The sequence below is a fragment of the Bos taurus genome, chromosome 5 (assembly GCF_002263795.3).
Source record: "Bos taurus isolate L1 Dominette 01449 registration number 42190680 breed Hereford chromosome 5, ARS-UCD2.0, whole genome shotgun sequence".
NCBI classification, from domain to species: Eukaryota; Metazoa; Chordata; class Mammalia; order Artiodactyla; family Bovidae; genus Bos; species Bos taurus.
The window spans coordinates 19,527,841-19,544,814 of record NC_037332.1 but is presented as its reverse complement, the minus strand read 5'-3'; the positions used below and the strand labels follow the sequence as shown (position 1 = coordinate 19,544,814).

At 38.3% G+C, this 16,974-nt stretch overlaps 1 protein-coding gene across 6 annotated transcripts in view; it reads left to right on the top strand.

Moving 5' to 3' along the window:
- Positions 1-16,974, top strand: part of ATP2B1 (ATPase plasma membrane Ca2+ transporting 1) — a 133,278-nt gene that overhangs the window by 62,616 nt on the left and 53,688 nt on the right. For all 6 annotated transcript variants that reach the window (XM_024991379.2, XM_010804765.4, XM_024991382.2 and 3 more), the window contains 1 exon segment: positions 11,522-11,719. In XM_024991379.2, the coding sequence (XP_024847147.1) occupies positions 11,522-11,719 (198 nt within the window).

Genomic DNA, 16,974 nt, shown 5'->3' with positions numbered 1-16,974 from the left:
ATGCCATACTTTTTTAACATTTAAGATGGGCTAGCTGTCAGATTCAGAGAAGGCAATGGCACCCCACTCCAGTACTCTTGCCTGGAAAATCTCATGGACAGAGGAGCCTGGGGGGCTGCAGTCCATGGGATCGCTGAGGGTCGGACACGACTAAGCAACTTCACTTTCACTTTTCGCTTTCATGCATTAGAGAAGGAAATGGCAACCCACTCCAGTGTTCTTGCCTGGAGAATCCCAAGGACGGCAGAGCCTGGTGGGCTGCCGTCTATGGGGTCGCACAGAGTCGGACACGACTAGAGAGACTTAGCAGCAGCAGCAGCAGCTATCAGATTGGTGTAAAGTAACTTTAGATCAAAAAATACTATTGCACAGTAATTTATTTTAAGTTGGTGGGAGGAAGGATTTTGTACTGTCACACATGTTGCTGCTTGTTTATTAAAGAGCATAGTTGTCTTTCCACTTGAGCTTTGGAGGGTAGAACCAGGCTTGGTAGTTCCCAGGAGATTCTGTAGAAATAAACCCTGCTCACTATCCTTCATTTTGCCAGGCAGCTTAAAATAGTTTTCACTGCCTGTAGCTGACTGAGTTGTTGTTGTTTTTTTTTTTTTTAAAAAAAACAAAAAACCTAAAACTTTAGCAATTTGTTCAGAAGGTACCAGAGCAAATGGAGTAGATTAGATGGCAATTTTTTATTTAGCAGACATTTCCTTTGATTAAAAATAGTTTTCAATCTTAGAATTATATTCAATTTCCGTGTTCAAAGAAGTCTTTGGTTTCATAATTCTTGATTTGTAGTAAATTTCTTTTTGAGAAGCAGAAGAATTCATTATAACTTCATTACATTATGATCTTTGAAGTGTTTTCAAAGGATGACCTTTTTTTATACACTGATCATGTTAAACATGAAATTAAGGTTAGGGAGTTTCAGGATGGCATTTCTACACACTGCAAAGGAAGCCGCAGGCAAATACATGAAGGTGAGTAAGTTTGGTGGTTACAGTTTATTTTAGTAAGAATAGGTGGTTAGTAACGTTAAAAGTTTAAAGGATATTAGTATATATCCTTTATATCTTTCTGTAGAAAGGAGTATCTGTCTAAAGCCAGTTCTAGAGAAATCATTTTTCCGGAAGCATCTTATGCCGTGCCACTACTTGTGATAAATTTTGGGGTCATAGCAAAAAGTTATTTCCAAAATTATCAAAGAATTTTAAATCACACCAAAAGATTCTTTGAAGCCTTCATATAATTCTATGTGAATTGCTCATTGTTTTAATGATAGGTAGTTACTTTAATTTTTCTGAGGAAGCTGATGTCAATATTCCCATTTCCTTAAAGGGCTTCCTCAGGTCACTTGGAGCATGTTCTTTTTTCTGTAAAGTCTTCCAGATGGTCTGGATCTTCTCCTCAAGTCAGAGCCACTGGAAACATGGACTTGTCAGTTACACCTTAAATATGCTGTGCCTTTTTAAGAGCTGCTTCAGGGAATCGGGAACAGACATGTGGACTTGAATCAATATAATATGACAAAATTGGAGCTTGTTCTTTATGCAAGTCTTCCTTTAAAGTTTTAGCTAACTTCATATGACTTTAGAGATTTGTATGTTACTTATGCTATTCTCAGTTGGTTGATTCAGTAATTTAACCATCTGTACTTAACTACATTTAATCTAAAACCTAATCATTGGATGTTTCAGTATCACCAAATTGATCAAAAGCATTAACATTTTTTTAAAAACCCTCAATATAACTGAAAGTGATACTGAACTTTACTTTGAAACCTGCCCTTAACTGTGCTTTCCCCAACCATAGCTCTGTGTTTCCCTAGTTAATCAGAACTTCTGTCTTCTCGTAACTAAAAACCCCTCCATGGTGTGTTATTTTTAATGGACTTAGTTTCTGTTTACTTTGCATGGCAGTTGCTTTTCTTCTCTTATTTCAGGCAGTGCTCCTTACACTGATTTTGGTTTAATTAGTGAAGTTTCTTAAATTAACTGAAAAGTTAAACCTAATACATTAGTTTCTAAATTTAGGGGAAGGGAATGATTATGTACCTCTTGTGACATGGTGGAAGTTGTGGATAATCTGTAGAAATAGTCAACACTCAAAATTGTGTATGTTTTATTGCTGTTTTGTGCTGTTAAACAAGTGATTGCCGTTTCCCCCTCGTTTACTAGAGCACTCTTGCTCATCTTTCTCCTGGTATAGTGAATTTAATTTTTGTCAAAATTTGTACAGACTTTTGTCTTCTACTCTTCATATATAAGCTTGTCATCGTGAAATATTCTTTTAAAGATTTTGTAAGCATTATATTTGTACTTACACTCCTTATAAGAATAAATATAAACAACAGCCGCTTTCACAACAATGTCATTTCCAAAGAAATAGTTCTAGTTTAATTTAGAAATAACTCACTCAGAAAGCTAATGAATATTTTGTCACTGATCAACTAGGCAAATGATAACGAGTGACTCATCATTGGGGAGGTTTTATGCCCGAGTGAAATGATCTAGACAATAAGTAACCTTTTGTTAGTATGATCTGCTTATGATCATGGAAAATGAGATAGAGATACGATTCTTCAGCGTACAGGAATTTTGTTTAGGTAAAACTGATGTTTATGTGTCCCTTTAGTTGTTTCATTCATTAATTTCTTCATTGATAACATACAGTCTTTCAGATCTAGGTCATTGTCGTATATTTTATATAATCCCTAAAAAAAGAATTAGTGTTGGGAGTTGTACGTGTATAATTAAATTACATTCCAATTTCAGAGATGTTAATACAAGGTAAGAATATGTGTGTTTTAGAGTTGATTTATTGTGTTTATTGGGTATCTTCTATCTGATTGTCACTTTTCTAGGCTCTGGGCATGTACATGTATGCTAAGTCGCTTCAGTCTTGTCAAACTCTTTGTGACACTGTGGACTGTAGCTGGCCAGGCTCCTCTGTCCATGGGATTCTCCAGGCAAGAATAGTGGAGTGGGTTGCTGTTTTTCTCCAGGAGATCTTCCCAGCTCAGGGATCAAACCAATATGGCTCTTTACCACCGGCACTGCCTGGGAAGCCCTCTGGGCATGCATCAATGAATAAAACAACACTGCCTGCCTTGTTTTTCCACCTGGGACACAAGTTCACAGGACAGATAAATGAGATGTGGGAGGGGAGAAAAAATGAGATGTGTGTTGACGTATGGCTAAGAGAAAACTGGAGAAGAAAAATCAGAAATAGTAGGGATGTAGATCTTAGATTGCTCTGAAGTCTGGAGGAACAGTTAAAGATGTTAAGAACAACAGAATGGTTTTTGTGCCACCTTGGTAGTTAGCACTAAGAAATACTAACTTATCCTCACAACGACCCTATCCAATTTACAGCCCAAGAACCCACAGCACAAAAAGGTTAAGCAGCTTTTCTCAAGTCTTACAGCCTATAAGCCCAGAGGAAGGACTCCAACCTAGACATTCTAGCTACAGAGAACATGCTTTTAACTGCTGTAGTGTACTGCCTGTTGTAAAAGCTCACCTCATTCAGCTTGCAAAAGAGTTGAGATACTGAGAACGGAGTATCTGTGTTCTCTCTTCACAATAGTTTTTTTTTTTCTTGATGACAAGAATTACATAATGAAAAAAAAAATGGGGGTTTATCAGTCAATGTTTAAAATATGCCCTACTTAAGAAGTTGTGTTTCTGTGCTTTCTCATTTGGCCTGCTAACTCACTGCTTGTTTTCTAGCAGACTAGTACTTGACTGAGTTTGAACCTTACTGTTCATGTACTGATCAATAGGAAGTGTTTGAAGCCAGATGTGATTTTCATATTAAAAATTTCCTCAGTTCGGTTCAGTTGCTCAGTTATGTCCGACTCTTTGCAACCCCATGGACTAGTGGTTCTGATTGATCATCTTCACTCTTAAAAGAATTAGAACCATAAATTTCAGGGTAAACTGGAATTGTGACTTATTCATATTTTTAGTTTTATCTGTTACCAAGCACCTAGCTTACAGTCCCCAGACTCCAAGAAAGAACTTTTATGCCAAACAACCTTGTAACAAAATAACCTAACTGTATAAAATCGTCATTACAGTTTTGTTCTTCTGTATCATTACTGTTTCCTTACGTTAACTTTCTCATTTCCTATTCTAAACCTTCTCTCCTGATCTTTTTATGTTTAAACTAGCTGTTGGTATCTTTTCCATTTTCATGTGTTCCTTGTATTAATCTGTAGTATATTTTTTATTGGATGGTAGAATAGACTCTAGTAGTAAGATTTACAGAGTGCAGATCTCAGCCCTTCGTATCATTTCTGATTCGTAGCACTGTATTAAGCAAAGGATAAAAATGAATTCATAAAAATTAGACAGGTACTGAATGGTCTCCTGTAAGAGGCATGGCTTTGTGGATTTATAAAGGGTAAGCAAGCAAAAAGATACACCAGGCTTTCTAAGGTGGGAGTTGCTAAAATTAGAAGAGAACAAAGGGAGAGAGAAAAAAGAAAGGAAATAAGGAAAGGAAACAGTGGTAGAGAGAAACAAAAGTAGCGTATGGGAGGAAGTAGGAGAGCCAGCAGCAGTTGTCCCTGGCTGACTGATGTCTCCATAATGTTTCAGATGGCAGTTTCTGTTTACACTTGCTGTAATGAGGCAATTGGTCACCTTGTGCTTTGGCCATGTCTTCATGATGTAATATAACAAAATGGGCATTCACACATGGAAATGTATTTTAACTCCATAAAGACATCAGCCTTCACCCGGGATCAATCCTTATTGACTTAGAGGCTGCTGCAGGAACGCAGTGATTCCCTGATGCGTGTGTTTGGTGATACCAGCGGGCACAGCCATTTTAGGCACTCGACAAGGATCTGCATGGTGGTGATATGCCAGCCACGTATGTTCTAATACTTGTATACAGTTACCAGTGAGGGTGTTCTATTGATGACTCTGTGTGACCTTGTCCTAGACATTTATTCCTGCTATGATAATTACATACCCCAATTTAAAAATATGGAGAATTATACATTTAATACTTGCTCTGGTTACCAGTTTTCATTGCTTATGAGTTTGTTGAAGATAATTGCAATACTGACTCCTCAAATCTTGTAGCATATATATTATTTTGTAAAGTTGTACTCGGTAGAGTCTGAAGCAGCATTGCATTGTTCATTTTTTCAGGTTCAGTTTTTTTGAATATAATATTTCCCTCTCAGAGCTTCTCTTCTGCTTTCATAACACTGGACTCTGAACGTTTGCTTTTTCCTGTCTGACCGGTTTCATCCGCCTCCCATGCGTTCCTTTCCATGTCGCCAGGCCTTGGGTTTCCGATCATGGGGCACTCGCCTCTTCATCTCTGCCTTCTCCCTGGGTGATGCTCTCCTCTTCTAAGACTTCCTATCAGACTCTGACATCCGTGGCACCAGTCCAGGCTTTTCTCACAGGCTTTGGGGCCAAAAGCTCAGTTGCCAGTAGACATCTTCATTTCCCCAGCCTCTCCAGACTTTCCCTTCGGAGAGGATACTCCCCCAATCCCTGCTGTCTGATGAAACCATCACCCACCTTGCTAGGTGGACTTGACTTTGATAGGAGCCTTTCACCTGTTCTTACTCATTGGGTCGACAAGACATGGAAATGCCATGACTCCTGCCTCTTAACTCAAGGGTATCTGCTCCTCTACCTCCCCACCACCCTGGTTGAGGCTGCTGTCTTTCTCTCGCATAATTCAGGTAACAGCATACTAACGGGTGTTTTTTCCTGTCTCCCTTCGCACTGCCTGTCACTTTCCTGCTGAGAGCTGGTAGAGGTTTTGCACTCCCACTTAGAAGGAAGTTCAGACTTCTCACTTAGATTAACAAATTTCTTTGGGGTCTGGCTCCTGCTTACTTCATCTCATCTCTTGTCTCCTCCTCAGTGTTTGAGGCATAGCAAAATTTTCAGTTTTCTGAAATACTGTTGTGCCAAGCTCATTCTTATTTCCGGTCTTGTGATCTCTTCACCTTAAACATGCTACCTCACCCTTCCTGTGACTGTCTCTTAATCATTCCTGAGATCTCAGGTTTGGTATCTTATATTTCCCTTATCCACCCCAACTCCCTAAATTTGGATTCCAGTTCCTTTTGCGGGCTTCCGTTAACATCCTCACCACCCCCATCTTTACTGCTTAACACTCTGGGTTGTGATTAACTGATTGCTTGTCGGTCTGCCCCACCGAACTACGAGTTCCTTGAAGGCAAGTGCCGGAGAAAGGCATCCCGTCTGACTCATTTCCCTTTGTATGTTTGTGCCTCTCCTTATCTGGCCTGCGGTTGGCGTTCAGGAACAAAGTCTGAGTTTGACTTTAGATAGTGATTCACTTAGATTTGAGGGGAGTCTCCTTCTTTTTTGAAATTGAGAATATGATGAGAGTGTTGATCTGCTTTTCAAAAAGAGTCGACACAGATCTGCACGTCCTTTCTCGATCTGCATCTTTTCCTGTGTTGCTGCTGTAGAGTCACTGAGTTGTGCCCAGCTCTTTGCGACCCTGTGAACTGCAGCCCACCAGGCTCCTGTGTCCAAGGGATTTCCCAGGCAAGAGTACTGGAATGGGTTGCCGTTTCCTCCTCTAGGGGATCTTCCTGACCCAGGGATCAAACCCGCGTCTCTTGCATTGGCAGGCGGGTTCTTGACCTCTGTGCCACTTGGGAAGCTATGTTTTCGTGTGACCCTCACTAAAAGAAGGCATCACTGGTCCACAGGCAGAACACACGCACAAATGCTGACATAATCTCAAGTAGAAGATTTGAGATTCGGATGTGCTGTGTATTAACCATGATTTTCAGTTAAATCCACCTGCTTTCTCCATTTCAGTGCTCTTTCCTCTTCATTTTCTAAATTGAGACATGGTTTTATTAGACTCCGCAGTTGGAATGCTACATTTTCTGGTAAAACATCAGTATCTTGATAGCATTGCATTTTTTCACATAATCTGTCTCTTTCAGATATACAGAGAATATTCTTGAGCCATTATCTGTTCATAGAATGGTGGATCCAGACCCCAAAAGCATAAATTCTGAGACTATTTTTGATGGGTTTTTAATCTATTTTCGAATCTGTTTCCTCTTTGTGAAGCTAACTGGGCCATTGAAAGGTCAATGCCTTGGCCTCATCGCTGCTGCACTACAATCTATGGAGCCAGTAGGTCTAGGCAGAAGAGTTCTCATTCTGTTTATCTGTAATTTTTTCTAAATGATTTGATACCATATCTCATCTATTCTTAAAGCTAGGACCGTGCAGTCTCATTGCCAGTTTCAACAGGGCTTACCTTTCTCTTCCCCACACGCTTTGCTTTTCTCCCTCCTCACAGTGGGAATGTCCTCCCATACCTGTAGTAGCCTGACACCCATGCCCTGGACTCCATTTCCCCTGGCTTCTTCAGAGGTTTGCTCTAGATTAACCATCTGTGTCACCAGTGTGGTCATTTCCGTTGCTAAATAACTTGCCTTAATATCTGTCACTCATCTTTAAAAAAGCAGAACAGTTTTATTTATCCATTTTGTAGTAAAGAGCAAAATAAAATAAAGAGGTAAAGCATTAAGGTAAAATGTAGCACTGAAGGCAGCAGCACTGTATTTTACCTTCGTGTGCGTGTGTTCAGTCGTGTCCAACTCTTCACGACCCCATGACCTGTAGCCCGCCCCGCCAGGCTCCTCTGCCCATGGGATTTTCCAGGCGAGACTGCAGAGGTGGGTTGCCATTTTATTTCACCTTTACTAGGTTTTACCTTGACTGCTTAATTTCTTGTCATTGCATCACACGCCTGGCAGTTACCTGTGCTTATTGTTTCCACTTAACTCATTCCCAGCCTTGCTTCCAAGCCGCCTCCTGAAGGTTCCTTATCAAAGTCGTCAGCCCCCGTCTAGTGCAGGCCAGTTGTCCAGTCTGTCTTCATTTTATTCCACCTTTGCAACACCATTTGATATGATTGCACATCATCCTTTTTAAAAACTGCCTTTCCGTGGTACTCCGTGAACATGTGTCTCTGTGTGTGTCCCCCATTTCTTCGCAGTTGCCTTTGGTGTTTTGAGACCCTCTCTGACCATCAAATGTTGGAGTGCTCCAAGGCTCCCACCTCAGTCTGGCTTCCTTCTTGTCAGTGTACTCTAGCTTTCCAGGGGCTGCCATTAGGCCCATGGCTCCAGAATCATCTGTATAGTGAGATTCTCTGGCTCAGATCTCTCCCTGAGTTCTGAATATGGATAACCAGCCATCTACTAGACATTTCCACCTCTTTGTTTAATGGGCATATCATGTTTAAACCTGTAAAGCAGAACCATGAACTCCTGCCTCCCTTTTTCCACCCAGTTCTGCTGTTCTCAAAGCCGGCCTTATCTTGATAAATGTCTCTATCTTCCATCCATGTAGGTGCATGGGCAAAAAAGAATCTAGGTATCGTGCTTTAGCCTTTTTTTTTTCCTCCCTTTCTTCCTCATCCAGTCCTTCAGCAAGTTCTATCTGATTTCCTTACAAGATACCTGGAAGACTCAGGGGCTCTGCCTCCGTTTTTGAAACCCAGAGCCAACCACCACCACCTCATTTTGTACTGTAGAGACCAGTGGTCTCCCAGCTGGTCTTTTCCTCCACTCGCATGCATGCTCTTCAGTTTGTCCTTCAGTCAAGTTTAAATGAGATTGGTTATCACTACCCTCCTATAAAGCCTTCTAGTGGTTCCCATTGCACTTAGAATAAATGCCAGTCCTCTCTCTGTATTGTTTTAACTCTCTCTCTTTCCCTCCAGTACAATATAACCTTGCTGAATGTAAGACCTTTTTGTTCACCCTGACTTCTCAGCAAAGTACAACAGTACCTGGGCATAGTAGATATTCAGTAAATATCAGAGAAGGGGTCAGACTGGTGTTGCAGAACTTTTAACTAGGTTCCGTAGGTTTGTTATTTTAAATTAATAGAAATCACTTGTCCCCAAAATAGAGTTAAAACCTATAGTGTTCAGTTTGTAACTTGTCTTCCTCCTTACTTAATTAACTATTGCCCTGTAGTTTATGATTTATATACTTGGTACGTTCTTTGGTCCTCCCAAACAATCTAGGTTTTACCAATAAATATTAATTCTGCCCATCCCCCATGCCCAGCCCCAAAAGGAGTAAGTGACTTGCACAAGATTTCAGTAGGTTAACTGGGACCTAGGTGTTCTAATTCCTAAACCAGATACCTTTGGCGGTGCAGTGTTCTAGGTATGTGCTTGTATGTGTGGTGGGAGCATAGAAGAATTATGCTAATCTTTGGGTCAGTTGCTTTTTTACTTCCTGTATTCCCTCCAAGATAACATTCTAAAGTGATCTTTAGCTCTGTGGCTGTTCTTTTCAGCATTAACATAAAATATTGGCCCCTGTTACAACCAACATAAGTTAAGATTTAATCAATTATTTTTATAGTTACAGTGATGATATTTAAAACTGAGGTGTTGTATGTAATTGATGGTTGACTCTTAAGGGTGAGTTAAACTGATGGAACTAATATCTTCAAACGTATTTCTTAGGAAAAAAATGGAGACTAACACAGGGAAGGAACAAGAATCTTTTATTTTTGCTGTAATGGCATTAAAATATAAGACAGAACAAACCTACCCACTATATAATAATCATCGCTTCATAAAAGAAAGGCTGTTTAATTTGAAAAGCGTTAGGCACATAATTTCAGGACATCTCAAAGTATAGTTCTTTAAAACAAATACATTTCATTTTGTGGAAAACCTCACTGCATTGATTCCCTTAACCCCCAGTTAAACCGTGGATGGCTGTTAATTCTCCGCAGCCAGGACTGGTGAAGGGACTGCGCTCACCTGAAGAAATAGCTTGTGAAGGCTGAGTCCTGCTTTGCAGGTTTCCTCTCATCTGCCTTTTCCCGGTCACTGTCAGCGCAGGCCTTCACCGTCTGTCTTTCCATGGACTCCAGCTCAGAGCCTCTGGAAGGTTTCAGTTGATGACTTTTGTCATCAGAAATCTAAGGTGCTTTCCACACTGCCTAGTGTGGACCTGACTTTGTTATGGTTGCTAGTGACAACCTTCTCTGGAAGCTTTTTGGTATCTTTAACAAGTAAATAAATAATTAATAATAAACCTAAGTAAATCTTTAAAGCTCTGTATATACATTTCTCATTGTTTATTCTAACAGTGAGCTTGCTTTGTTCTCTCTCTGCTACTCTCTGCCTGCCTCACATCCAGAATCATAGCTAAAGCGAGCCGAGAGCTTTCCAGTGATCTGCTGCTCTCCTGTCTTTCTCCCTGGCTGTTCTCCTAGAATGAGTTCTTGCCAAAAAACAAAGAGTTGAGGTTGCTTCATTATAGATTTTAAATATATAATGATAAAAGTCATGTCATCCCGGTATCTCTGTCCCCTTCTTCATTGTTCTTAAACTTGGGGAAAATGTCCTTTATCACTGCCGCTTCTGTTTCCCTACCTCCATAATAATGTAAGCGTGGACATCCTTTGCAGTAGCTAATTGGGATGTATCTAGGCTTGGCAGGATCATCAGGATTAGATTAGAGGAGGACTAACTTGGTAGGTGAAGAAAAGGCAAATTTGATCACGCAACTCTCTTTTAACTTTCATAGCTTTCTAATTTCATGCTCTAGGCAGTAAATAGTATTTCCCACAAAATGTATCTTTTCCTTAACAGTGACAGTCAGTCAGTAGCACTGCCTGTTTCTCCTGCTACTGCTAAGTCACTTCAGTCATGTCCGACTCCGTGCGACCCCATAGATGGCAGCCCACCAGGCTTCCCCGTCCCTGGGATTCTCCAGGCAAGAACACTGGAGTGGGTTGCCATTTCCTTCTCCAATGCATGAAAGGGAAAAGTGAAAGTGAAGTCGCTCAGTCATGTCTGACTCTTTGCGACCCCATGGACTGCAGCCCACCAGGCTCCTCTAAGAGTACTGGAGTGGGTGGCCATAAATCCTAAAAGTCAAGCTTGAAGGAAAGGTCATCCTAAGCCCCAGTTTTTGTGACTTAAAAATCTTTTATCACTTGAATTAGAACTTTTAGAAGTTTTAAGGTTTATGATAGGTGAACTTTTCATTGTTCAGCAAATAAGAATGAAAGTAAAAGAAACTTGCACTTGTTAACTAAGATGCTATGAACATCTTTATATACTTCCCTACTTATGGAAGAAAAGTACCAGGAAAGATCAGGGAAATGTTTAATTCCAATGTAAAACTATCAGACATATCATCTCTGGTTCTCTAGCAGTCTATATAAATGGTATAGATGGTATGAACAAAAAGCAGCAGTTGGGAAAAGTGCAATTTCTTAATTCAGCCTTGTGTTGTCTACTTAAAATTTTTTCTTCAAGCACTGCGCATGTTTTTTGGTGATTTAAATTATGTACAGTTAGTCTAACTCACAGGAATAAACCATTTTGGTTGGATCTTATGCATTGTGTCCAAATGTAATGAATCTATAAAGTGTAGAGAATGTGTTTTGAATAAAATATTTTCCTTTGTAAGTAGAAAAACCGTTTACTAAAATTTCTTTCTTTTTACTAGGTTTAAGTGGAAACCCTGTAGATATAGAAAGAAGAGAAGCAGTATTTGGAAAGAATTTTATACCTCCTAAAAAGCCAAAAACCTTTCTTCAGCTAGTATGGGAAGCATTACAAGATGTCACTTTAATTATATTAGAAATTGCAGCCATAGTATCATTGGGCCTTTCCTTTTATCAACCTCCAGAAGGAGATAATGCACGTAAGTAAATTGGTAGGGGAAAATGCTATGTTATGTGTGATGTGAAGTTCAGCTCATTTGCTCACTTAGTACATGATAAAAATAGCAGGCCAGCATTTATTAAGTTTCCTGTATGCTAGATATCATTCTAATAGTGCTTCTTAATAGTTCTTTAAATATATTACCTCAGATAGTTTTCCCAATAGTCCTGTAAGGTAGATGGTGTCATCTGCATTTTACAATTGAGACACAGAGATTAAATAACTTGCCCACATATGCATATTCTGTGTCTGGCAAGGAGCTAAGCATGTATATAATGTGTTATGTGTCATGGTGGATTTTAAGTTCTTTAGAACACTATTGTGAAATAGTTTTTAATTTGGGGTTTTTTAAAGAACCTTTTGGAAAATCATTATAAAAGCAAAATTTATTCTTTTCCCCAGGCTGTTACTTTCCAAGTACTTTAAATATTGTATATATTTTATTGTTATGTGCATGATTTGGATAATTTCTTTACCATCTTAGAAGTGTTTATGCTACAAAGTATTCTGCTTGAGGTAACTTGGCTTTAACCTGTGGCTGCAGATGATTTTGTTTTTCTCCTATCTTTCTTTGTCTTTCATTTCTTTTTTAAATTTCTTCTTTTTCTTTGGAGCAAATTATTTTAAATGGATTTTCCTGACAGTACTTTCTATATCTGACAGGAGATCTAGCTTGGTTTTGGTCACTATATTTAAGGAGCTATAGAGTGAACCAGTGGTATTTTGTATGTCAGAAGAATGATTCACCAAAATATTTTTGATTGCGAAAGCTTCATTCTTCTGTCTTACAAGTTATGAAGAGTTTTAATAAGTATTTGCTAACTTGGCTTAGGTAATCATTTAAATTAATTCTTCAAAGGTATGCCTAGAGCTCAAGTGAGAGAGAACTTCTTGGAGGTCTGGGGGCAGGGTGGGAGGAGACAACTGGTCACAGAATAAGCAGATTTACCTGAGGCTGAAGTCTGTGCAGATCAGGGTTTCTCAGAGTGGCACTGTTGACATTTTGCACTGGAACATTCATTGTCACCTGCTCATTGTACCGTCGCCCAGTTGAGGCAAGTCAAAACATCTCCAAAGATAGCCAGCATCCTTTAAGGGGGCAGAAGTGCCTGTGGGTGAAAATCTCTGATGTAGATAAAAGAGGATTTAGGCAACATTCTGGGAAATATTGAACCAGATCATTTTTTAAACTTTTATTTGTTGAATAAATGGTACATACTTTGCTGTTGAAAAATTAGAGGGAAAATGACATTTCAAAGGAAATCATATTTACTGAAAATCCCACTGTTTAGAGATTACTGCTATACCATTTTGAGATATATATATCTTCTGAGATTAAAAAAAAATTTTTTTTTAGTTGTCACTAATGGTGCTCACGTATGTGCATGTGTGCACAAGTGGGTGGGCGTGAGGATGTGTAAGTGTGTGTGTGTCTTTTATCTGGAAAAGGAGGTGATACAGCTAACTTCTTCACTGCTTGGTTTACCCAGCTGTCATTATAGAATACTGGGAATTGGTGTTCTAGCCTTAAGTGAGTTAGCAGATGATTAAAAACTTTTTACTTGTAACATTTTTTTCCCAGGACTATAAGAAAACTGGAGAAAAATGTTTTCAGTGGGAGTGGGTTTTTTTTTTTTATTCACAGAATCTGGACACACCTTGGAATTCAGCCTGCTTCATTTGTACAGTGTAGTGACAGGCCCTTTTTCAAATTTGCTTAAGGAGATAACTGGTGTTATATCCAACTGAGAAGAAAATCTAGAGTTGTTGGTGTCTTAGGGCCATTTAAAGAGACTCAAGATCTACCAGAAGGTCTTGATAAACAATCTAAAGATGTTTTTGCTCCGTGGTAAAAGTTATTTAGTGTTTGCACTTAAAAAAAAAATTATGCTTTTCTATGTATTTCATGTATCTTTTCATCATATTTAAGACTTAAGAAGTGGTGACTTGCTTAAAAGGAAATCCAGTAATTGTAAGTCTGTAGTCATAGAAATCCAGATTATCAGAATTTCTTACTAGTGCTGTTCGGTATGAAAATGAGCACTATAACCCAGAAATCTGCAGTCCGTACACCTAGTGGTTCTCAGACTCTTTGGTCTCAGAACCATATTACACTCTCAGAGTACTGAGAACTCCAAAGGTTTTGATCATGTGAGTTATAGCAGTAGGCATTTACTATATTCTAATTTAAAACTGAGAAATTAAAAAATATCAGTGCATTTAAAAATAATAAATATTGTTAGCGTATAATTATACTTTAATTAATGAATGAAGTTTAAAATGAGACAGTGAAGGGTAGTGGTATTTTTAATTTCATTGTGCCTAGTTAATGTCTGGCTTTAATTGAAGATAACTGGATTCTCATCAGCTTCTGCAATCATTGTGTTGTGTTTAGCTCATGTAGTTTTTGGAAAGTTTCACTGCACATTCATGAAATATGAGACAAACAGCATCTTAGTAGTATTGTAAAAACAGTTTTCACCTTGAGGATCCCCCTGGAGTTCCTGAACAATACTTTGAGAACTGCTTTTTTGTGCTGTTCATATATGCACTTCACATATGACCCAAGAATCACATAGGGGATTTGAGAACGGCGTATTTGCCCTGTGATAGCATAGGCTGAGTTCAAATGATAAGTACCTCTCAGGTGACTATATTTACAAGGGAGCACCTTTAGTAAAATCAGTTTTTATTACTTTATTTATACTTGGACTTTACTGAAAACATTATTACTTTTTCTTCTTTTTTCTACATATAACTGGTAAACTACAGTCCTTTCCTAACTTTGATTTTAGAGATTAATCTTTCCCTGCAGCTCCCTTAAAAGTTTGTAACGGTCATCAGTAGGAAAAGTATTCAATTTCTAGAAATACTTTACTACTGTCCACTTAGATCATTCTAACTTAGTGTGATATAAAGTAGAACTGTATATGAAATGAAATATGTCACTAACTGCTCTCTTTAGAAATACTCAGTAGTTTAGTTATAAATGCATGTGAGATGTAAAGCTGAAAATTAGATAATTCTCTCATAATTCCTTTCCTTTAACCTGTTTCACTGTCTTTAAACTTTTTTGGTTATTTACCCTATAAAGAAAAGATCTGAGTAAATGTCTCCAAATGATACATTTATGTTTTATATATATTTAAAGCTATATATAATGTGAGCATTTTAAAACATATACAAAAAATAGATTTAAAAGATGAAAGTTTTAAATTTTTATATTTAGTAGCCATAAGACATCTTTATTGATAGCATGATTGAATGTACATTATTATATTTTATAATCTTGATTTGGCCTGATTTGGGTCTTAAGTTTGTTTTCTTTCAGAACTTGGTTTTAAGGTCTCTCATAGGTGGGAAAAAACTCATAATGTTAGATAAATCCAAGTAGAAAATTTTAGTGCACTCACTAAATCGTGATAGTTACACCATGATACATCCACCAGTTATGTAAAAGTTTTTTGTTGAAATATGATTGGTAAATTTCATCTTGTAAAGTACTGCATTGTTATGTTTTTAACTAGTAAGAGCAAAGCCCACTGCAGTGCTTTATTTGGAAGATTATATTTTAGCACTGCCTCCAAGTTGGTCAAAGTGGTCAGTAAAGTGGTCAATATAGTATTTCAGCCTTTCTCTGTTCTTGAGTTCAGATTTGCCAGATAAATCTGACTCAGAAAGCAAATCTCCTATCTTCTGGGCAGGGGCGTAGGTAAGGATCAGCTGTCTTTACAGCTTCTGCTATATAAAATGATACCAACCATAGATTCACTTAACTAGTTACTATATGCAGTGATACATGGTTATTTGTTCAGCTTGAAAATAATCAAAATAGAAGTTTCAGTATTTGAATGGCTAGGCTGGCACATTCAGTAGACCATCTTCCCATCTCTTGGAGAACATACTTTATACCCATTGGTCACTGAATCCTACTGATGTTCACAGGGATATTTTTTATGGTTGTTCACATCATCCCTTCCGTTTCGCCCCAGTTGATTTTCCTCCGACTTCTGTCTTCTCTTTATCTGTCCTACGTACCTCTCACCAGCTCATCTTTATTTGGTACCCTTGCACCTCAAGCCCTCTCTTCAGTTATTCTCACTATTCTGAAATATGTGTTCATGATTTCTAGTGTTTTGTTTACTTATTATTTTTTTGTGAATAATCCTTTTTCTGTTCTGCATGTCCTAAGAGAACCATTGACTTTCAGAGAGTTTAGCTCAACCCTCAGTAAGAATTAACTTTACATAGGAACACAGAAGAACATGTTCCATCATGTGAGTTTATAAATGACCAAAGTAAGCTTTCAGAAAACAATGTTTATCTTTACTACAGGTAGTCTTCTCTGTTTTGTTCTATTTTATTTCTCAAAGTTTGGTCATGAGCCACTGAATTGATTTTAGACTCACAAATAGACTACAGCCCAAGATCCAAAAAGAGCACTGTCCTTGTTCTTTCTTCACCATTACTGACCCTGCAGTTTTGAGCTTTCTTTTTTCCCTCCTCTTGTCTTCTTCTAAACTCTTTCATGCTGACTTTAATCTCTCCCTGCAGTTCTCATCCCTTAAATCTACACAGCTAGCTCCCTTGTATCATTCGGCTCCTGGATCAAATCTCATGGACACTTCAGAAGGGCCTCTGTTCGCTTAACCACGATTAGCCTTCTTTTTTATTTGATAGCACATCATCATATTTTATTTTCCTCATGGCATTTGATATCTGAAATTAACTATTTGTGTTTTATTAACTGAATTCTTCATATACTGTCCACACCTGCCAGTCTGAATATAGGTTCTCTAAGGAGAGAGACCTTATATGTCTTATTCATCATCACATCCTTAGCTTCGAAAACAGGGTAGGTGCTTAAATAGTTGAATTAATGAGCAGCACTTGGCTTAAAATTTTATCTTATGAAAGTTAAGCTTTTATCATACTTCAGCGGTGTTGATATGTCAAATAGGCATGATTCATGGGTAACACATAATACTTAAGTTTCTATATGTGGCTTGCCTACTGTATGTTATAATTAATAGCAGTAACCATTGGTCGAGGATGAACAAGTTTTAGCTACTGCTCAACCTTCTTTATAAATGTCTTCTCATGTAATCCTTGCAACAACTCTGCAGTAAGTGGTGGTCTCCTAATTTGACAGATGAAGAAACTGAGTCTCAAACATAAGTAACTTGCCTTAGGTCGAGATTTAATCTTTCCAGTTTCCTCCCTCTTAACTAGCAC